We start from the raw sequence: 24211 nt of genomic DNA on the forward strand, positions 1-24211 counted from the left end.
GGAGGGTTTTGCTATACACAACTGCTCACTGTAGACGTCAGCGATGGACAGGACACAAACATTATTTTGAAAGCGATTCATGGTAATTCGTCAGTTTATCTGTTTGAAAACTGAGAATAATAATGACATTTAACCGCAGACTGACGGCCCTTAACTTGTCGATCTCAATGACGCTGGTATCTTCCACGTTTTTGTAGAACAATTAAAGCAGCATTCCTCAAAGTCTGGGAGCTGCTCAGACAAGCACAGGCGACATCAAGTGGTCTAGAAGTGTCAGTGGTGGAAGTAGCATACCCATAATCCTTACAAAGTAACCATACTACTTTGCAAAACAGTCCAATGCAAATACACGCTATGGGTTGACATTTTTATGTAACTACAAGTACAGAAACATTTACAGCAATATACATATTTCAGATACAGAAATACCCTTTGCTGTTAGGATACATTATCATTTGAGTAAATTATTGTCACTTAATGTTGTAGCTGATCAAGATGAAGATAGTTTAAGTTAATAACTTGGTAGATTAGATTTGGTAAATTCGTTGTCTGAAAAGTAATCGACAAATGCAATACCTGCATCTTAAATGAAGTGGGTAGAAAGAATTACGTTACATTAAAGGGAAATACTGGAGAAGTGCAAGGGTGTACAGGGCAGGTGTTACATAGGTAGTCAAGGTAAAACAAGAGCTGTTGTAGACATTACAATATGTTTACATGGAATTGATTAAAGGGTATATAATGGAAGTTTAACAATAAATTAGGAGAAAGTCAACTAAAATGTCATTGTTTTATGATAGCCATACTATTTAATCTGGATAGAAAACAAGGCAAATGTGAATGCTTTTATTATTATGGCAAGTTAATAAGTGAAGAGCTTCATGTTTTAGTGCTTTTCCAGATCTCTTAGTTACGGTTGTCACAGGGAAGGGAAACTGGATTAATGTATCTGCTTCCAGTAAATAGTAAACCATACGGGTCAACCATGGGTCCCCAAAGCGGAGTCCCTCCCCGGGGGCCGCTCCACCCTCACAGTGTTGGGGTCACATTCCAGCATTTCCCTCATCCAATCATCATCCAGTGCTCCCTCTATGAACTCCTCCAGACTGATGACGGCTAAAGACATAACAAGGACAGACAACGAGAGGAGGACGGTCTCTTATTAAATCATTTAGTACACCCTCCTGCCTGCTAGGGCTGTTACAAGGGAGAAAGAGCTTAATTGTTTTTCATGTTAGTTAACTACTGTCAATATCTTTTTGGAAGATACAATTATAATTGTATACCTAAATAAACCACATAGGAAGAATATTAGTTGTCTCTTTGTTTCCCCCCCCCCCAATTTAAGTGGACAACATTTACAAATTAAACTTCAACCTGCACAATATTTTGGACTTCACAACTTGTTCAGGAACACATCATGTGTAGTAGATTCACATTTCACTTTCACTGGACATTTTCAAATGCTACAATTTTTATTTTATGCATTACCTCAATTTAGGTATGTGGTTTCTTTTTATCTCTTATACTCTGTGACTGAACGAGGATCTTAAATTCAAAGACCTGTCGCGACTAGTAAAGACAAATATTTTTTAATGGTTGCCTCACATAATTCAGGTACATTATTTATGTTAATACATTTTGAAAAAGGCAATTTGAGCAATTTTTTCAGAGTTTTCACTTTTCAGTCAAATTCCACATAGGAACAGTCTTGAAAAACATATATGCAAAATCATTTCCTCACCATTATTGTCTTTATCTAATCGCTGGAATATCCTGTTGGTACACTCTTCAGCTGTAAGTGGGTTGGGTTTGGTTAAATCAGCTGCTAGGCCCATTTTATACACAGCCTGTGAACAAATGTAAACACACTGCACTGAAAGATGATGGGGTATCATCTCGTGGTACACAAGACACAGTTGGACACCAAGAAGCGCACACGTACACACACCTGCATAATCTCCAGCATTTCCTCCCGTGTGATGGCTCCGTCTCTGTCTTTGTCATAGAGCTTAAACGACCACCGCAGCTTTTCCACAGCAGAGCCTTCAACCAGCAAACTGATGGCCATGACGTACTCCCTGAAATCTACCACCCCGTCCTGAAGAGAAACAGCTTCGTTATCATCTTGTATTGTTATTTACTTTTCTTCATTTATTTTAACATTATAAAGTGTTCAGCGTTGTAGCTAAAGATGGTTTTCTTTATCGAATAATCTGGCCATCCTTTTTTTCTCAACTAATCAATTAATTGTTGAGAGAAAATATGTCCAACCCAGTTCCTTTAAGTCCTATGTGACATGTGAAATATAGACTAATACACCAACTCAGTAATAGCGAGGGGGGGCTTGTTTACCCCGAGGATTCTTTCTTTTAGATTTTGTAACTTAATGGTTGAATACACATACAGTAAGTTGCAGTGGACAAATTGTCAGAAAAATGTAATGTTTAAATGTCTTTGGTTTTTTCAGTAAAATAACTAATATATAGTTTGGTAGATATAGGAAATACGGAGAGGCTGAAAATAGCATGTTCTGCCATTTTCTGTAATGAATAACTACTTATATAATCATTAATTAGTTAATGGACTAATTAATTAATTAATTGACTAGTTATTGTCGCCGAGATACATTGGTATGATTTATCAATTATCATTGTCCTGTGTAGTAGGAAAACTATCCCTCCAGACTCAAATTAAGACTCAAGATATATTTAGAATAAAGCCAGAATCATTTTCTTACCTCATTATTGTCCAATGTGCGAAATATCTGTTCTGCATACTCAGCTGACTCACTGCCCCCTGTTCCATTGCAGAAATGCCTTTGAAACTCATGAAGAGTGATTAGCCCACTTGGACATTCAATAATAAACTTCCTATCAAAGAAACAGACAAATGTTTTTTTAAAGGAAATAACGAAAGTTCTTGTAATTCACAAGAAAACACAGAGGCAGCCTGGGTAAGGGTCTGTTGCAGGAGAAACCTGTCCTTTAAATAAAGATTTAAGAGAATAATGGACAATTTATACGCTTGCTTACAACTAGGGACATGAGTTCGTAGGTCATTTAATTAGGCCAAATGATTTTTGAACCACTTTACAATAACATGGCAAAGTTAAGCTAAGCAGCAGTACATCGTCATGGAAATAAAAAAGGGCTAAGACACTATTCCTCTAAAGAAATTACAGAAAAAAAAAATCAAACAACAAAAGGCCTAGTATACACAATTTAAGATGTGTCTGGACAATAGCATTCTTGATGCAATGATCCATTAATATAGTTTCATGGTGATATTCATTATAGAAAACCATTAGGCTGCATCCATACAGTTGAAGCTATGCATGTACATGTTTAGAGTCAAATGAAAATCTTACCTGAACCACTCGTACAGCTCCATCACATAAGACCCGCCTCTCCTACAAGGCAGGGTTGCAGCTTGGCCCATTCTGAGAAGGAGCAACAGCTCTGCATTCACTACTCACTTTATATACACAATAAATCCCAGCTTATGCCATGCTTTCTTAAGTGCACCTGCCACTGCCTTATCACATTTGACAAATTACTCAAAGCTAATCTCCTCGGGGTGGGGGTGGTGGGGCGAACTGGGTTCAGTATTAAGCAAATGGAATTACCCATAAAGCTGGTAGCTGCGTCACAATCAACTCACTGAAGACAGAAACATGCGAGAAAAAGTGTTAAAGCTTAATGAAATGTTTGAATTCAGTGTGTCTGTTTACAGAGTGTAGATATATGCCCAAAATCCGGTTGAGGGTTTAGTAAACTAATATTTATTAACATGAAAACCTGGGAAGACAGCCCAGACATGATGATAGTAGCAGCAATGGACAAATACAGTAAGTGCTTCCACTGGGGCGTCACAAATCAAACAAGAATGAACTTATAAAGTGGCAGGAAGTAGTACAATGTGTCAGTTACAAGCTCCCAGCAGCACAATATAAGCCCAATGGGATAATGTACTTCCTCCTGTGCAGTGACGGTTAGCTGTGTCACCACTACGTCTTCAGTTCCCAGGTCTTATGATGAAACACATTTCCAAAACTAACAATAACTGATACAAAGGCGGCATGCAAGTAATCACAAAGCAGGGCATGAAATCAAAACACAATGTTCACTAGCTTACAGAATCAAAACATGTGACCACTCAGCAGGTTTATCACTCAGTCACCACCAAATAAGCTAAAGTGGAAGTTTTCTGGAGAGATTACAGCCACAACAGATACAAAAACAGAATACAAATTGGACTTGTTGCCTTTGAAAAAGACCAGTCGGTGCACGACTCCTTAGCTCTGCTTGTTTGGTTAGGTAGTAAGGTAGAGGTGAAGCCAAGGTGTAAAACTGTTTTAACAAGCTTTCGCTTCAGTCATGATGATCAGTGTGCTTCAAGTCAATCCAATGGTACAGAGGCTGCCAGGTTGTATGAGCAGACATGTCCAAAGGCACTTTCGGACACAGAGTTCAGCTGCTCCGTCCAATGGCACCTCGTTATTCAAGCACCAGAGAGAAAAGACAGTATTCTTTATGGTTCACAACAACTTTTTCAATATTTCTTATCGGAAAGATCTTAACAGTCGTCCTCATAAGATGAATATAAATTGTGGACCGACACACCAATATGAATGATGGCATGGCCTAAAAGCAACACAGTTCCATATGTTCTATACTTGGGCAACATAACCATTGACTGATCGGTTTACAAATGATAGAGGGTAAGATGCACGTGTTAGAGTTGCAACAATAATTACAGGAAAATTACGTCTTTCATGCCAAAGGGATAGAAAAGTTTCCAGCCTCCTTAATAGGGAGATGTCCTGCTTTTATTTGTTATATGTATAAACAACTGCATTACTTTGGGTTTGTTGGGACACATCTAGACATTAAAGAAGAAAATTACTAAATATTTGATTGAACAAACTTTAATCTGGGGCGGTTATGGCAAACCTAACCCCAAATTGCTCTCGAGTATGAAGTGTGTATAAGTCGCTTTGGATAAAGTGGCAGCTAAATATGTTGTAATGCAAAACAAAAAAAATATTATTTATAAAAATAATCATTAGTTGCAGCTCTAACAGATATACAGTCCAAACACTAATGACAAATACTTACATTTATGTATACAGATTTTTTTCATTTCACAGCCTATCAGACTCCATCGATGCACAACACATAATTATTCAGGCTAAATGTTTTTGATAAATGTAACATACAATCAAAAGGGATCAAATAAGAGTGAATAAAATCAATGTGCTCACAGATTATATCACTGGAATTGTGTGTTCAAGTTCTTTTCATAACAGTCAGCAAAACAACACAAGGGCTTACATTTGTTTTAAACGGGCTAAAGCAAAAGTTTACTTAAACTGAATTCTTTTTTCCTTTTTCTTGGGAGACAGAACTTTGGCAAAACTATGTTATTCAAATTCTCCTTACCTTATACCAACCAATGTGGCTGCCACAGGGCTCTAAACTGTAGGACACCAACACAAATCATCACATGATGGCTGTCCTGTTTTCTGTGTAAAATCCCAAAACAAAACTCTACATGAGGTAAAATTGCCAAAGGGATACATACAACTCATTCACGTTCTCACCAACCATAATACAACATGTCAGCAGTAGTCATACGGCTACATTGGAGTCATGCACAAGTTTGGAGTGGAAATGACACAGAAAAAAAAGAAAGTAACGTAGCTTAAAATGAATGGAACGATAGCTCTGCATAGAAAAATCCCTTAAACATTTGCTAGGGCAGCACAATATATTCTTTTAACGTCACTGCAATGTCAACAATCGCGAAAGACGGTTGATATTGCACTCAGGGATTTTTTTGAGTTACAAGTAGAAAACGTCACTTTAAATAGTAAATATTCTTTTTTCTTTTGGTGTTCAGTTCAATTTGTTCAATAAAAGAATAATTTCCTGTCAAGTCAACATGCAATCTGTTGTATTTTAGCAATGTACTGAAAGCAGCAGAAAGGCAGAACAGACTTTAATATCTGTTTATTTAACTCAAGTAATATAGTTAGCGCGATATTCAATCTTATCACATATCTTATATTCTCCTCATATCGTGAAGCCATAATGTATCTATGAAAAAGTTGTGTGCCTCTAACAAGCACATAAACATGTATTTTGAAAGACTCATACAGTGGAAGTGCAGGAGAAACCAGCTAAAGCTACGGCTTACCTGCGAGATTATAACGCTGATGATAAGGGTCAGAACACAAACACACAGGTGAACCACTACAGACTAATTACTAGAAGAGTATGTAGGATAGAATTTCAGACATTGGAGGACAACTGCTGCAGTCCATGTTTAATCGTGGCAGCTCTGTTTCCATTACATCCTGAGGTTCAACTTCTACCGTCAGACTCAAATGTCAACCAACATGTATTGATAAAAAGTCACAGGTTTGAAACCGGTTTGCTGCTCACCGTTGCCAACAGAGACTCCTTTGTGTGGCTTTTCACTTAGCCTGAAGGGATTCTGTAGTGCTCAAAAATCAGTTCAAGATTTGGTAACCATCAGTAGTGGATGCTCTCAAATAATAGACTGATAATTTCTGGCAATACATGTTAAATGTTTAGAGTTGAGGGAATAAAATCCAGGGCTATATTAGATGTACATAGAAGTGTACATACCAAAAAATAAAAATATTCTTCATATGCAAACTGTCCCTTTAAGACAGATATGGCTTGAAGACATGATGTTTGCAAATCTCATACCAAATCCACACGTATACAGCATGTTCAAGTGAGGAGGTTGCTGGACTGTTTCCGTGGAAAATGTTCAGATACTGACAAGAGAAAATCTCCGAGTGGCTCACCATTAGGTGACTCTCAAAGTTTGAGGTTATGGAAGTGTGGTTTGCCATGTTACACTGGCTACCTACGGCTAGGATCCTGAGGGGGTCACAGAGAGGGGACAGGTTGTCGTTCTTGTATTTTCATTAAACATACAGTACCTAGTTAAATGACAAGCTTTAAAAGAAAAACTCAGTGCAATCTTGTTTTCTTTGCATCGTCAGGCCCATCCTTAGTTAAAATGTAGGTGGAGGAGAAAATCCCAAGCCATTTTCAATAGTGTTCATGGGTTCTTCAGCCTTGTGAGAGGATGACAGTAGGTGTGAGGGACAGCGTGTGAGGGCAGGCAGACCGCTGTAAGGCTTTAGAGGCGCATCCTCATCCTGACGAGGGTCAACAGGCGTCCCTTATTGAGGTCGATCCCGCTCTCTGCTACAGAAGCCACACAAAGACTACACAGCTCATGTGGCAAAACTCAACTAATAAATAAACAAAAAGGAATGCCAAGTCTTAAGAGGGAGAATTCAAGCAGTTCTCATCACAAAAATGAGAGTTCAAGTGTTTTTCAGTGTGCTGCGGTGTCTCACACTCTCAGAGCAGATTCTATAAGGACCAGTGCATCTCTTCAAAGTCCACGGCATCGCCCAGGTTTGTGTCCGTCTCCAGGAGGCTCATGATGACTGCCATGGCTGCTTCGTCACTGCTGAGACTGCCAAGGCCCGGTCCAACCACGCTGTCCAAATCCATCTGGGGATTCTCCCCTGAGAACAATTTAAATAGCGGGGTGTTGGATTTAGAAGAGAGAATTAAATATGATTCAATTAACAACAACTTAGAAAGAAGTAAATCATCAGGATCAGAAATGGTACCCATGAGAGACTCGGCTCCTGAGAATGTAGCTCCTTGAGCATCCTCCTCTGAGCTGGACTTTCCTGCAATCTCCATGTCTGTTGCCTCTCCGTTTGGCACCTAGCGATAAAACCTACTTAGTACAAACTTATTTGACAGAGTGACTGAAGTATAAGTATAAAAATGTAACTATATTGTTGGCCTACATCACCATGGAAACTACACACCTGTAAGGTCAGTTAAATTACGGACATTTTTATCACAAGTCACACTGAGCAAGATTGGTCGACTAAGATTTGCAAAATGTATTTTCTGTCTATATCTTATGAATCCTTAGCTTTTTAACTGACCAAAAACGCATTTAAAGTTGGGCTGTTAAGGTTAACACGTTATTAATTCCAACTCCGTAGTTGGAAAAATAATAATCAGGAAACCATGGTAACGTTGTGGATGACGGCAGAAACCAGAAACACATCGAGAAGGATTCAAGTTTGTTGCAAAATGGTGATGCAATCCCCATATTCCTATACGCCTTTCTTGTGCTTATGGTGTTATCTGCATCTAGCAGATCATACTGATGTCTTTAAATACATCACCTCTGACTTTGAGAAACTGGGATGGACATTTTAACTATTTTTCTCAAATGTAATAGACCAAACAGTCTAGAAAATCATTTGGGGGATTAGTTTTTAGTAAAAATATGCGCCTCGGTTTTGGACTGTTGAATAACTGGTACAAATATGCAAATGATCAGATATGAATGTTCAACAACTCACATTGTTGCTGATCTGATTGTGGGGACATTTGTCCTGGGATAGACTGAAAGGGCTGACGCTGCCACTGGAAGGTGAAGAGTTCATCCTAAACCAACACAGATAAAGACACAATTTGAACTTTACATACTATAATATCAACAACTGTATTTCTGGATAAGAAAAACACTGGCTTAGTCTCATTTACACATCTCTGCCAGGGTTGCATAGAGTAGGGCCACACCTGTTGGAATCCAGCAGCTCATTGGCAATCTGGGTCCCGATGCTTCCAGCATAAATCATAGCTCCAGTTGTGGTGGAGATGCCTGGTATAACTGGAAGGGACTTCTTGCCATCTTGTTAAATAAAAAAATGAAACAAATAGAAGTATTCTATACTGTGCGCTATGGCTACACAATTAGTATTTTCAAGTCTCACACGGCATTAAAGATAATAATAAGACCATATCTTCAAATGCTGTTTTTACCGACCTTCAGAGGTCTTGGAATTGCTTGACTGTTCAGACTTGCTTCCTGACCGACAGGTTCGACTGTTATCATACCTTGTTTTTGCAACAAAAAAAAGATGAAGCGTTGATTATCATACTGCGTATCTGTTTCAGGTACAAATATATCCAGGTAATGCATGGAGGGACTGAAGTGTATACTCACGATATAACTGTGTTTGTTGACACTAAGTATTCCACTTCTTTGGTCCAAGGATTTACAAAACTAAACCACTGACTTTGCAGAGTGACGAAAGAGCCACTTTTCGTTTTGAACTTATAGCAGTTTGTCTCAATTTTTTCTTTACTCCGCAGCACTGTGAAAATAAAACACAGGTAGGATGAGTAACAAAAACAAGAACAAACCGTTCACTAACTTCCTGATTTTATGACTAATTCCTGCAGTACTTTATTGACCTACATAGTAAGATTGTTCATCAAATAATAACAATGCATCGGAGAGAATTAGAAAAAAGTAAACATGTGATGTCACAGAAAAATATAATTTGCCTTTTCGGTGTCTGTCAGCTAAATGCGGTAAGTCGTCTTGATGGAAGTACTCGTAGCATGATGTCCCTAGCAGTTCTTGGGGAAGATAACCAAGAATGGTTGTCGCTCTTCAGAAGAAAAATGAAAAGTAAAGTGTTATTTAAAACACCATTGTTCAAAAAAATACCTATATATTTATATTCAACCCTACCTTTGATCGACAAAGGTGAATTTGCCATCCATGGCGTAGCGTGTGATGAACTCTGTGGGTTTTACTCTGACTTCTCCATTAACCTGGGCAGTGGAGTGGGAGTGGACGCGTCCCACCGCCACCAGGCAGCTGAAGTGTGAGCTGTCCTGCTTGTCTGCATCGCCCTCTCCCTCAGCTCCCAACTGACTGGTGGGCCAGCTGCGCATGTAGCCTGTACAGTGGACCGTGCAGTATTTCTGGGACTCTGTAGTATATGCAGTCACAAATCACAATATGCATATAAAAAGCTAAATATAAATACATGTGTATCTTTACCCCATGTTTTCTTTAAGTCTGACATTGTGAACACCACATTAGAGAAAATCCACACAACTGGGACACACTGGGACACTCCAAGCCTTAGTGTGAACAGTTTCTTATAAGTAGATCACCTAAATTCCTGTAACGTGAAAGGTTTGTGAAACTTACGCTTGTATTATAAAACATAACACACGTGTAGGAGGAATGGATACATTGAGAAATATGGTTCATTAACTGGGATACATTCCAATTTTCTGACTTAACTGCACAGTCCACTTCACACAGTATCTTTGCTTCATGTTTTTCCCTTCAACTCTGCCTGAGGGTTTACACAAATACTTTTGTGGAAGCCTTCCTGATAAACACAATATTAGATGTTACACAGGGACCCAGATAAATGTATACCCTGAATGTACAAATGTGATCTGAAAAAAACAAACACTGAAAGATTTCCCCACCTTTCTTTTTGGAGGTGCTGGCTTGGAATTCCTTCTCCTCTACTTTGACACAAATCTTGTTTATCTTCATGCGACAGAAGAATGAGCGCCGTGCGCCTGTACACAGTCGTGCTGCACCGACGGGGAGGTCAGCCTGGACCTGCAGACCGGCTGAGACATGACAAGAGTGTTAAATGGGATCTCTCCTTCACTCGCACACAGAAACACACACACAGAGAGAAAAAAATGCTTTACTTTTAGCATCTATTAGCCGTTCACGAGGGTATAATTCAGAGGCTGACAGCTGCTCCTTCACTTTTCCCATGTCCTTTGGGTGAATGTAATCAAACAGACTCTGTCCAATCAGCTCCGCCTGTAGGAAGAGCAAACGTCTGATCAACCTGCCCTCAATACGATGTCTACACTGATAATGACCAAAAACTTCTCACTTTTCAAAACAAGATCTATCATGATGTAGTATTAACAGAGGGAAGTAATACTAATGTGCTTTACAGCAACAACAATCAACTCTGTATTTCTAAAGTCTAAAATTGTGAAATCTGTGCACACAATTTCAAATGTGGTGCTACAGACCCACGCTCACGCTGGTGGGTTTTATTCCATTAACTGTGGTGTCAAGACAATGCAAGCCATCTGGTGTGTCTGTAGTTTCACATGAACAAAGATGCTGAAGATAAAGTAACAAATGTAAAAGTATTACCCGACTATAATTTAATATCTTCGTGACGGACTCTGAGACAAACACAATTTTCCCACGGTCACAGCCCACTACAAACAGGAACCCGTCCGCAGCCTGGAACAGAGAAGCAAAGTGTGAAACAGTGTAATGCAACATGAGGACATTGCAACTTCCTTACAGTATATAGTTTACTTTGAATTGAAAGGTACTTTGCACAACTTTTTGAATGTATGTAGTACGCTTTGCTTATAATATATGCTTCAATATAGGCATAGTTTACTATGCACATTATACACATATAAGTCTTCTTTCTGTCCCTTTAGTACAATGGTATATTGGAGTACTATAATCTATTCTGTATATTTTATAGTGTATTCTAGGGTACTCTTCTGAAGATATGTCTTTTCTACTTTGAAAATATAAGGTATGTTTATATTGCTTTGAATGTTTATTCTATTTTATTTGTATTTTATTCTTTTTTTAAGAAATTGTTTGATTTTCGTAAAACGACCATCAAAAATGCTGCTTTCACGAAACAATTTCCCAACTTGGGATAGTAAAGTACCTATCTAAAACAAAAGTTAAAGGCTAGAGTATTTCATTCTATTTATATACTGCATTGATTTAATATAGTTTTTAAACTAAACTTAAATTATAATGATTGACAGGTAACTTAAAAATAAAAAGGTACCAAAAAGCAGTTTTAGCTACTCACATGAGAATTGTGTCAATGGTTTGTTTACCTTGAGGATAAGATGTTTGAGATCCTCGTTGGGAAGGAATGAGGGCTTGTAGTTGGCTTCAGAAAAAGAACTTGCTGAACCTGAAAATAAAGCCAAGACGTTTTACAGTCAGTCCATTGACAGAGCTTTTTGCTATCGACTCAGTAACAACAAGTACTCACTAAGTGAACCGTTGAGCTCTCAGAACAGGATACAACTGCTAACTATCCCTACTGCCCTACATTTCAACAGTGCGTCTCTGGCAAACAACAGTGTTTACAACCTGGCTAATTATATGATGCTTAGTTCTTGCCAGATGGATAAGATCTACTGTTGTTACCAAACTCAGTGATTGCTGCATGTAAGAATTGTACTGGGGAGCTCAATGCTATCATAGCCGCTAAAAATGATGGGCAAAACCTAAAAAAATAAAGCCCAAATTGCAATAAACCACGTATCAATTAAATGCCAAATCATTGATGACAGTCAGGCTAGATTATCTACACCATGATACCTTTGAGAGATTTGAGGTGCTGCACGGCCATTCGGAGAACAGTGAGTTTGTCCAGCTTACGGGACATGGGGTTACACGTAGGGATCATGGCTGATAGTTTGTCAATGAGATTGTTCATTTTGTCCCGTCTCCTCTTCTCAATTTGGCTGTGTGGTTCCCTGTAGAGACATTAAAGGAGAAACAATCAAGCTGCTTCAAAGGAGTTTTGTCCTTTCACTGAAGCATATTCTTAAATGTGACAATGGATATTACAAGATTGGTGATAATATTAAAAACACACATATGTTAGTAATGTGGTGGGTTCAAATATAACCAACCTGAAGCATTTCATTTTGACATGTTGGTCCTCACCATCGGACCTGAAGAGCAGAAAAACACCACTTGAAATATTTTACACCAAGCAAATGCAGAACAGCACAAAATACACAGGTGAGCTCTGAGAATTGTTTAGGTAGCAAACAGTACCCGTTGTGCCTCTCTTCCAAGTCTTCAATGTCCATATCCATTGAAGCAGATTTTGTATCCCTAGGAGGAAAATTCATGACTATCATTAGCATCAATTTAGGTCACTGGATTTAAGAGATTTTCTGTATATTATTAAAGCAATCACACTACTGACTGGTTGTCCACGCTGCCCTTACGCTTCCGGGGCATCTCCATGCTCAAGGACATGCCAGCAGCTGAGGCCGGGGTCATCGGGCTGGGCAATGACACAGAATCACTCTGTTTGTCCTCAACCAGCACATCTGCTGAAACACATCAAGACAATGAGCTGTAGCTGAAACAATGAGATGTAACAGTTTCTAAAGGGGGGGGGGGGGGACGCACTTCATTCCTTTTTCAAAAACATTCCGTTGCACTATTGCATATCAATCTATAAAATCTCAGATGCAAGCGATAAAGAATCAAACAGATGCATTGTTATATTCAGAATTCGCCCAAATAGGATCACAATGTTCTTAATATTACTGGCTGCTCACCAACTGCCTTGTTGTGCAGTGACTCACGGACTGCATCTGTCACACCACCACTCATTTAAAGTGGCCCATATTAGCCTTAATAGCAGCGGGAATGTGGGTTTGCAAGATTAAATTTCACAAAGGAGAATATCAGATACTTCATTTAAAGTTAAAAGCCTCAATCTGATGCACTTTTAGGAAAAACCTCTCAGGTTAGATCCTTGAAGAAGGTTGGGTTCTCAGACAATTTCATGCTCTGGTAATCACATTAGTTAGATACTAATAAATGGGGATGACAAGGGAAAAAGATATGATACACGCTAAACAATGATAAAATAAATCATAATGCTGGGTAAACTTACTTTAAAAAGGCCCCATATTATGCAAAATGCACTTTTTGATGTCTTTAATACATAAATGTGTCCTCTGTGTGTAAGGAGACTCACAAAGTGTTAGAAAATACAACTCTCTCTCTTTTCCTCCTTACCGACATCTATAAAAATGGGGTACAAACGTGCTGAGCCAGATTTGCTGCAGACTTGACGTCATATCGGAAATGTGGACTGGCTTTACATTGAACTCCTGGCCACGTCCCACCCGCGTGACACGTCCCAACCAATCGTCCGCAATATACAGTCGCGAGCTCTGTCTGTGTATTCAGCATGATGTCTGCAGGAGGGACTTAAGAGTTGTTGTATATATAATACATATAATGTCACTGTTCTAGTGGTAAACACTGAGAAGTGTTTCTGGAATAATGCGTGATGTGGTTTGGAACATAATATGGCGTTTAATCACGGCAGTGTTTAGCTGAGTTTCTCCGTTAGAAACTTCTCTCTTCAGACAGAGAGATCATGCTGCTCCAAAATGGCGTGGCCAGCTTCAGCTCAAATTTAAAGCAACAGCCACAGAATCAGCACTTCAGGAACGGGGATGAAATAGAGGGGGATGAGGCATGCTACAACCTGTTTGGTATTTTGAGCAAAACACTTCACATATGTATGCATTGTATAGATATCGCCCTACAATATATTGTTCAAATATAGCATAATAGGAGACCTTTGAGCTAATTGCCTGATGGGGGGGGAAATGCCATGTCTGTCTAACATGCTACGAATGCATTTTAGACACGTTAGTCAGGCAGGTTTGTCAATAATGTCAACTGAAACGTTCACTGTTATCCATGATTGTATAAACATTATGTTGTTGTCAGCTTATAATTTATTTATCTTAATAGCTATCAGTGTAAAAAAAATTCATCTTAGTGTTCAATATTTATCTTTACATTGATCATACTCTAAGTGTATATAGATTTCTGCCTGCACTGTTTCATTATTCTTATTTTATTTTTGTATGTGTTTTATTATTTTATGTCTTATATAACTATGTTGCGTTGTTGGAGGAGCTCCGGACTTAAGATTTTCGTTGCCATTCCTACACTGTAGCTGATGTGCATATGACAATAAAACCTTTGAATCTTGAATCTTGTTCTGCTGCTGTATGAACTGTGCTACTGCTATCAATGTTTTAGCATTTCAACAATACTTAAAAAATGCTGATAACCGTGACAATGTTATTATTTAAAAATCATGGTATGATATTTTAATACCATTTTAACATTACAGTGCTGTGAAGTCTAGAGAACGACATGAAACGAATGCAGCTGGTACTCATGGCACCTGCTTTCAATTCTGTTCCACCCTGAGACCCAAACAGCCATTAATAGATCAGCAACAATCTGATTTTTAATCCCCCTCCCCCTGTCAAGATTGGATGGATTACAGGGTTACAGTAAAGACATTCCACTTCCAACTCCCATAATCCCTCTCTCCTGTTCCCACATGTTCATTAACTCGCTCATTTACTAAATCCATGACTGAGCATCTGCTCTGCACTTAAATAACCCAAAGAGCTGTACTGGATGGTAAATGTGTGTTTCCCTGTTTCTGATCTCAATATATTTCCCTGCAAAGACAATTTCAGACATGGTCTGAGAATTAAGTAGAATTGTAGCATACCGTATCTCATATGTCCATCTCAAAGTTGCACAGTAAGAGCATCACGAGAAACTGATGGTAGGATTACGATGCATAATTTTATTTTACTTTAATGATATGTATTATTGTGTTATTCAAGGCGTGTATATGTATGCAGCAATGGCGAACTGTGTAGTGAAAAAAGGTTTGAGCTACCCTGTGCCATCTTTCATTTACATTCATCCAGTTAATCATACACACACACACACCGACGAGCTGCCCATTATCCACACAGTCTTTTGATGGTTGCCAACACAAAACCTTGATTCAATTACATTCAAGTCCCCATGAAACAGTTCTGTTATTTTAAAAACACAGTTAACTGCATGCTGATTTAACATCATGATATGGACATGATTTAAAAGATGTGACTTTTCAATAAACACATTGCTCATATTGAACAACATATTCATAAAAACACAGAAAAAGCAATAACATCCAATAAAAACAGGTCTGCCAACTTGTCCAGTGAGGAAATGCAGTTTTCAAAATCTTAAATATGCACATTTCTGGATTTTAAATGAAAGATGTTTGGGTTTCGGGCTGACCAAGATATAAAGACATCACCCATCGACAGTGGTTGAAAGTAACTACGTACTTAAGTTCACATATGAGGTACTTGTACTTCCTCAAGTAGTTTAATTTTAAATTGTGGGTTTTTCTTTGGGTTAAAAGAAAATGTAGCAATGTCAGCAATTTTGCTAGGAAGGTTTTTGTTCAAAAATATTTGACAGATACAGCTTCTTAAATATGAAGATTAGCTGCTTTTGCTTTAAAATATTTTAATATAATATTTAACTTTTAGTTGAAACTAAATATTTGTACAGTTTGGTGCAACTCTGCCCATCGATTAGACAGACCAAATTGGAAGAGTAATCGATAATGTAAATAATCGCTAGTCCAGGCACAACTTTTATTTTTTCGACAGATGAAGGGAAGTTGGTCTTTGGCTTCTTGATTTCAGTAATTTAAGTAAAAGGGCGGCTAAGTAGATGCTGGACATGTACAGTAACGTTACAGTCACTACGTAAAGACACCATGGAATGTTACGGCTTACCTTCAGAAACACTTGCTTGGTCCTGGCTAACATTAGACGGTTAGGCCTGGACAACAACACATATTAATGCTAGTTTGGAACAGTGACAATAGCTCAGTTGGAAAGCAAAGGCTAGCAAAGTGTCAAAAATAAATGTCTGGACTGTAATGGACTGTAATGGGCAATAAAACCGGCCGGTTGAATTAACACAGTTGCCGGTAAACAGGCCTAGCTACCGTTGCTAAGCTAACGTTCGGCTTCACTCGTTTAGGTTAACGTTAGCAAAAAACACACCTACATTATGTCATTAACGATGTCATTTGTGACAACCCGAGGTGTATCGTTAGTCATTTTCTGCACATTTCGCTGGCTATATGACAAACAACGTCGTGCAGTGTTATGTTACATAAATGGCGTAACGTTAGAGGGCGAGTTTGCTCTACTGATCTACTGACCTAGTTTTGAAATAGCGCAAAGTTGCGGTCAGCCGAAGAGACATAGACATAAAAACACCACAGCGCTTCTCTCCTTTCTTACAAATCACAATGTAGGGCGTACTATGAATCTCAAAGTGTAAAAACTGGTAAATATGTTTAGTAGTGTTTCAATTACCTGCCAGTTCGCCTCCCACTCTGTCACCGCCGCCAGCCGCTGCATTCCTGGCCGACATGGCTGGAGCCGGAGCCGGTGCGCGGGGGACTCCAATGCATGAATGAGGCGGTCGACTGCTCCGGGGTGTTGCTGTGATAACAGGGCGGGGAGTGGGGGAGCCGAGACGGTGGCACAAGGTTGAAAAACTGCCTTGTATTCCCCAAATGAAGAAAAAAGAGGGAAAAGGCGCACGGAGGTAGCTGTATGCTGTGCAATCAGGGCAGAGTAGAGAACCGGAGGGAAACGATTCTTCGTCTCCTCCTACCGGCGCACCAGAGTCACCGCTGTGGTTCCATCACTCCCCCTGCAGTGCTCCACCCAACAGAGCAGTGGTTCTCAAACATTTTCAGTCAGGCCCCCTTTGAGTAATGGAAAGCCCCCCCGAACCCGGTTCGGACCTAGATTGGTAGGATTAATTGTATGTAGTTGTACAAACACTACATTTCTCTGCTCAGAACAACAACACTCAAAGCTCTAACTATAATTGTGTATTTTATTACGGATAGAACATAAACAACTGTGAAATAAATGGTACTTGTATCTGGTACTTATTTTTTGGGGGGGAAATTAAACAAATTGGAAACAGAATTAAAATTGCTTTACTTAATATATATTGTGGATTCTGGGCTGCTAGCACATATATCATACCTACAGTAACTAAGTACATTTACTTAAGTACTGTACTTACGTAAGCTTTTGAGATACTTGTACTTGAGTATTTCAGGTTTTGCTACTTTGTACTTCTACTCCACTACAATTTGGACTTTTACTGAACTGTATAAAGCATCTGAATATTTCTTCTACCCCTTCCTACCATGACATGACAAATTAAATCAAGCACTTTAAGCATTAAAAGACATGGTCGATAAGATTTTAAATGTGTGCAGAAGACTTCATTGATATAAACAGTCAATATCTGCTCTTAAATCATATGTGAACGTTTTTGTTTGTTTGTTTTGTTTAACTCATAGAAAGCTGTTCTGGTAATAATGTTTATTATAAAAGCCTACGTGTTATCTATCTATCTACACAGCAAAATCAGCAGTGCTAATTTGACTCTTATCGAGTCAAATATAACACTTTTAAAGTGTCTATATAGGACCGCACTGTTTTGAGTTAAAACTACACTTTTGAAAGTGTTAAAAACTTTACACTAAAAGCTGAGTTCCAGCAATTCTTTCCATAGTTAAAATGTAACTCTGGTCAACACTTGTCAGTGTTAAATTTACACAACACTAGCTTGCAGAGTCAAAAGTTACCACCACAAGTGTCATTTTTTAAAACACTAAATACAGTTAAAGTCATATTAACACTATTAAGGATATAAAATGTAACTCAATATTGAACTCTTTATAGAGTTGACTCATATTTTAAAAGCACTGTAGGGTGTCAATTAATAAGCTATAACGTCCGTTACAAACAATGCAACATTAAAAAAAAAAAAAAAACGATCTCAAAGAAAGACACAAGCAATTCAAAGTTTGCAGTTATCAAACTGTATTTCTGTAAAAACACAACATCATCAACAGCATTAGCTTACATTAACATTGTACAGTACGTCCATTCAGTCTTTAATAGCACACGTCACAATTGAATAAACGATCCTAGCAATGGTGAGTCAGAGAAAGGCACGACTATCCCTTGCATTTCCAGTATTTTAAGATCAGTGAGAGGCTTTAGTATTGCATCAAATCCATGTTTGTTCAGGTCTTGTGCATGAAAAAGTGCCACGACATGAATATTCATCAGCACAGAATTACATTTTGTTGGTAGGTTCCTCAATATATACCCTTCTTTGAACCTAAGGGATTTGCTGTCTCAAAGTCGTCATAATAGAGTTGAACCTGTAGAGCAGGGGTCGGCAACCTATGGCTCGCGAGCCAGGTGTGGCTCTTTTGATGACTGCATCTGGCTCGCAGATTTTTTGTAATTTTTTAAAATTTAACCTTTATTTATTTCGATAAATCTTAGCTGACATTTCTTAACACGATAAGTAATCAATAATTCCGCTGACATTTTAAAGTAAAATATTACACGCTCCTGTTCAGGGTTGCGGGTGGCTGGAGCCAATCCCAGCTGTACTATTTTTATTGGATAATGTGAGGTCATGTGAGGTCAAGAAGTAAACTTCCCTCCTTTTAATCAAATAGTCAGCTAGCTAGTTTATGCAGAGCAAACCCCTTTGACGAAGAAGATGGCGAAAAGAAAAAAAGGATGAGGAGTACCGTACATTTCAGGACAAATGGACAGAGGAATTTGCATTTGTGGAGAGAGCAGGTTCTGCGGTGTGGCTAATATGCAATGATAAAATTTCATCGATGAAACGGTCAAATATAAAGCGGCACTTCGACACACGCCATGCTACATTTTCATCAAATTTCCAGCGGGGGACAGCAGGAAGAAGGCATGCCAAGAGCTACTGTGCAGAGTGCAAGCTAGTAAGCAGCAACTCCGTGTATGGACCCGACAAGGTGACTGGAATTCGGCTAGCTTTGCTGGTTCTTTAGCAATAGTGAGGAACGGAAAGCCATTCACAGATGGCGAGTATACAAAAACATTCATGCTTGATGTGGCCAACAAACTTTTTGTCGACTTTTCGGATAAAGACAAGATAATCAAAAGAATAAAAGACATGCCTCTGTCAGCAAAAACTGTTCACGATCGAACCATCATGATGGCAAATCAAGTGGAGGAAACACAAGTGAAGGACATAAATTCAGCGCCATACTTTTCCCTCGCTTTGGATGAGTCAACAGACATAAGCCATTTATCCCAGTTCAGAGTGATTGCAAGGTATGCTGCCGGTGACACACTGCGTGAGGAAAGTCTTGCTGTTTTGCCAATAAAGGGGACAACAAGAGGGGAGGATTTATTCAAGTCTTTCATTGAGTTCGCTAAAGAAAAAAATCTACCGATGGATTAACTCCGTGTATGATGGGGAAAAACAAAGGATTTGTAGCGCTTCTTTGTGAACATGAAAATAGACCCATCCTAAGTTTTCATTGCATTCTACATCAGGAGGCGCTTTGTGCTCAAATATGTGGCGAGCAGCTTGGTGAGTTGATGTCGCTGGTCATTCGGGTGGTCAACTTTATTGTTGCCCGAGCTTTAAATGATCGCCAGTTTAAAACACTGCTGGATGAAGTTGGGAATAATTATCCCGGTCTGCTTTTGTACAGCAATGTGCGTTGGTTGTCAAGAGGGAAGGTGCTCAGCCGTTTTGCGGCTTGCCTGAGCGAAATCCGGACTTTTCTAGAAATGAAAGGCGTCGAGCATCCTGAGCTAGCTAACACTGAGTGGCTCCTGAAGTTTTACTATCTCGTGGACATGACTGAACATCTGAACCAGCTCAATGTGAAAATGCAAGGCATTGGACATACAGTCTTATCCCTTCAACAAGCAGTGTTTGCATTTGAAAACAAGCTGGAACTCTTTATCGTGGATATTGAAACAGGTCGTTTACTACACTTTGAAAAACTGAGCGAATTTAAAGATGCGTGCACAGCAAGTGACCCCGCTCAACATTTTGATCTCCAGCAGCTAGCTGGCTTCACATCTAATCTCTTGCAGTCATTCAAAGCACGCTTTGGACAATTTTGTGAGCGCACTCGTCTTTTTAAGTTCATCACTCATCCACACCAGTGTACAGTAGACAAAGCCGACCTGAGTTACATCCCTGGTGTCTCCATCAGAGATTTTGAGGTAGAAGTTGCTGACCTGAAGGCCTCAGACATGTGGGTGAATAAGTTCAAGTCACTGAATGAAGATTTGGAAAGACAGAAATGAAAAACTTCAACCTATGAGGGGCCGTTTAGGCCATAACACACTGGAATTCTCTCCCCTTCCCACTGAAACTGTCTCTGCACACTGAAAAAATATTTCACGGCACACTGGAAATAACTTTCATATATATTAATGGGTGTCAAAACACACTGGAATTCTCTCCCCTTCCCACTGAAACTGTCTCTGCACACTGAAAAAATATGTCTCTGCACACTGGAAAAAACTTTCATATATATTAATGGGTGCCAAAACACACTGGAATACTTGCCTCCACACTGTAGAATTGCACAATAAAAGCACAAGAGAGAGAGAGAGAGAGGGAGGGGGGGTTTGTGTGTGAGAGAGGGGGGGGAGGGCGCGAGAGCATTTTTCAGTGTAACCGGAAGACCATTAGACTAGTAGGCCTAGTGAGAAGAACATGACATTTCAGCGTTATTTCATTGCATATTTTTTTTGTGTTTCAATATGAAGGTGCAACTTTTTTATATTTTGATCAGTCTGCAGGCCTTATTCGTTATTGGCAATCGCGAGTACATCGTTTATTTTTTATTTTTTAAAGTATTTTTATTTAAAAAGGTTTAGAGAAAAAAATAAAATTAAGTCTTATAATGAACTAAAACAAGTTAATCGAGGAATTCATGGAGTGCTAGGTCATGAAGACAAGTTATGGCACAGATATTAAAAAAGTAAACTCGGCCGGGTCACTTGTGACCCATGTTATGCATTAAATGGTTAAGCTTGGTGTTTTTGAATATTTGAATAAACCGTTTCCTGTTTGTTCTAAACTGCCATAGACACACATGAGTTTGCAAACTGGCGCGTTTTTATTTATTGCAAGCATGGCCGACAGAAGGACCGAAGAAGCAATCGGCGAAGCAATCGGCGTATTAAGAGGTCTCTTAGGTTCTTCTAATGTAATAAGTACAATTTCAACTGCCATCAACAATACCAACGCTACGCAGGCAAATGGGCAAAATTTGGAAAACGTGAATGCGGAGATTAGAAATGCTTTCAGACCACGTACAGTTAGAACTAGCAATCCCTTGCCATCAATGCCATCAACGCCATCAACATCGACACTGGAAACCCCTAGATTTGAGGCCAGGCGGTTCAGCACCTGGAATTCCAGAGGAAAGTCGGTGAAAAGGTAAGACCGTTTTTGTCATTGATATGGCCTAACAGACACTTCAGCATGCTGAAACAGATTTTGCATCATTAAACCATTATACATATAACGGAGATGAGCTGGGAAGCACTAGCCTAGCGAGCAGGTGTATGCTGTCCATGCTGAACCAGCCTTTTCTCCTTTATTTTATGCCTTGTCCTGTTCGGGATGCACCGTAGTGTCGTGTAGGCCTATTATCATTCTAGAACTACCATTTTGCGTTCACTCAGTGCCAAATCAGAAATAGCCCAGCTTAGCACCAGCTCATGTGTAACGGAGGCCAACTAGCAGAGTGTGGCGTGGAACGTTAGTAAACCTTCCTCCCAAAGTACAGTACGTTTTGCAGCTAAAAATGTCTATTTCTGGACTAATGAATACTTAGTATTTGATGGTGGTGGTAAGTAGCCTATTCATGAAAAAAGGTGCCATTTGTGAATGGGCAGTATGAATTCTGGAAATAAACAACTAAAAATATTTCACAGTGCACAAGAAGCAGCACTATGGAAACCCATTCCCGCCACAAAGAAAAATCCGGACCATATCTCGCAATTCTGAGATACTATCTCTGAATTGCGAGATACTAAGTCAGAATTCCGAGATAGTAAGTCAGAATTGCGAGATACTATCTACTATCTTGCAAGAGATATGGTAGTAGGCTAGGCAACGTGAGAACACAACAGGCGGCAGTAGGCACATTTGTTTCAGTGTCGCTGCATGCATGCCACAGTTGAGAAGCATTTTCGTGCACATTCCTCCATTCAATAATGCGTGGATCACTTTTAGTTTTGTAGGCTTCAAGCCAGATTCTCTTCCGCAAAAAGCCATCTATGCAACCACTGATGCAGATGCCATACGCTTAAGTTTATCGTAGAATGGCCGTTAGCTCGCTAGCTAGCACAACAATCACTCATAATTAACGAAGATCTGTCTTTTTTTCATTTCCCCAAGTTCTTGTAAGTGGCCCGTGACTGGCGCAAAACTTGGGCAGTCTTCGCGGTCTATTTTGGTTCGCTTGGTCTATTTTGGTTCGTTTAGAAATATGAATATGTGAAACCGAACCAACGTTTGTTTGCTACATTGTATCATTTTTTGGCCTGGTGCGGACCAAAGCAATCGAACTATATGTATGAAAGCACCTCGCAATTCTGAGATAGTATCTCAGAATTGCGAGATATGGTCCGGATTTTTTTTTTTTTTATGTGGCGGGAATGGGCTTCCACAGTGCACAAGAAGCAGCACTCCTTTTTCATGCTTTCTTTCTGATTTGTTCTGGATGACTACCCCTAGCTAAGCTACGTCAGCAGGTGATAGGCACCACCTCATACCTGCAGGGGTTTGAGACTGAAAATGCCCAGCACATGTGACCAACAATTCAGCTGGTTAGCCTGACAAGAGAGAAATGGTCTTTATACACCACCTACAGAATAACTATTTTGGGGGGTGTTTTTTGTTAGTACCTTTCATTACCACCCATTGCATAGTATGGAAATTCACAATGATTGTTGCTGATAATATTGATCTTTTTTGATCAATTTGATCTCAAGGGTAATATCGCAAATGTCTCTGTCACTATGTCATAGTGCATTCATGTAGTGGTTTGGGGAGTCTTTGATTTTGATTGTTTTTGTCATGTTGTCCTAAGTATGTTGATGTTCTATATCCTTTTTTTTTTACAGAACAAAGCCGGGAATACACTGGGCTTTTCATAAAGATGTTATCCTGCTGCCTTCAGCTGATGACAGCAGTGTCGTAAAACAAGCAAAGAAATCAGTGCTGCACCAGAGAGGCTACATACTGAATGCCTTTGAATTTGAAAAGGCATGGGACAGCACAGAGGTGATGGCCAGGCTTAGGCAGGCATTTGCAGCTAAGGTGTGCCTTCCTAATAATGTCAGGTAAGTACTGAAGTGGACAACAGTCCATTTTGTTGTGTTGAGAGAAGTTAAGCCAGGGATGTCAAACCCGAATGTGTATTAGAGTTGGCCCACATACCACCAATACACTGCTCCCAAAAAATAATAAAGGGAACACCAAAACAAAGCAATGCAACTTCAAGTCAACCATACTTCTGTGATACCAGCCTGTCTAGTTAGGAAGCAACACTCATCATGAATCCATTTCGACAACTGCTGTGCCAATTTAACAAGGCATGGGTAGAAATTAGCGGTAATAACCCAAATGTGCCCAAAGTAGACTTATTCTGCAGGTGGTGTCCACAGACCAATTCTCTTTTTTCATTCTGTCTGGTTGATTGACACCGCCTCGTGGTACCTCCAGGGATGGG

General features: G+C 39.3%; 2 protein-coding genes across 3 annotated transcripts; both read right to left on the minus strand.

The window, feature by feature from the left end:
- Positions 1 to 491: 491 nt before the first annotated feature.
- si:ch211-245j22.3 (uncharacterized protein LOC563798 homolog) lies at positions 492 to 3441 on the minus strand. The gene is made up of 5 exons (XM_063875953.1): positions 3371 to 3441; positions 2741 to 2873; positions 1952 to 2101; positions 1745 to 1850; positions 492 to 1116 (listed from the first exon to the last, which is right to left on the minus strand). Exons 1-5 carry the CDS (start codon positions 3439 to 3441, stop codon positions 980 to 982), a joined length of 597 nt encoding a protein of 198 aa, XP_063732023.1. The 3' UTR covers positions 492 to 979.
- A 320-nt stretch (positions 3442 to 3761) lies between these two features.
- bmal2 (basic helix-loop-helix ARNT like 2) lies at positions 3762 to 17231 on the minus strand. Of its 2 annotated transcripts, none has more exons than XM_063904511.1 (17): positions 16941 to 17231; positions 12917 to 13043; positions 12763 to 12822; positions 12615 to 12656; positions 12298 to 12455; positions 11805 to 11884; positions 11083 to 11175; positions 10617 to 10734; positions 10383 to 10532; positions 9625 to 9868; positions 9435 to 9541; positions 9091 to 9241; positions 8911 to 8981; positions 8664 to 8775; positions 8444 to 8528; positions 7688 to 7787; positions 3762 to 7579 (listed from the first exon to the last, which is right to left on the minus strand). In XM_063904511.1, the coding sequence occupies exons 1-17, from the start codon at positions 16996 to 16998 to the stop codon at positions 7422 to 7424; spliced, it is 1914 nt and encodes a 637-aa protein (XP_063760581.1). In that variant the 5' UTR covers positions 16999 to 17231; the 3' UTR covers positions 3762 to 7421. The 2 variants fall into 2 exon arrangements, with proteins under 2 accessions (XP_063760581.1, XP_063760573.1); XM_063904503.1 differs by having other exon boundaries at positions 12917 to 13046.
- Between the last annotated feature and the right edge of the window lie 6980 nt (positions 17232 to 24211).

Source organism: Eleginops maclovinus, chromosome 2, assembly GCF_036324505.1.
Source record: "Eleginops maclovinus isolate JMC-PN-2008 ecotype Puerto Natales chromosome 2, JC_Emac_rtc_rv5, whole genome shotgun sequence".
NCBI classification, from domain to species: Eukaryota; Metazoa; Chordata; class Actinopteri; order Perciformes; family Eleginopidae; genus Eleginops; species Eleginops maclovinus.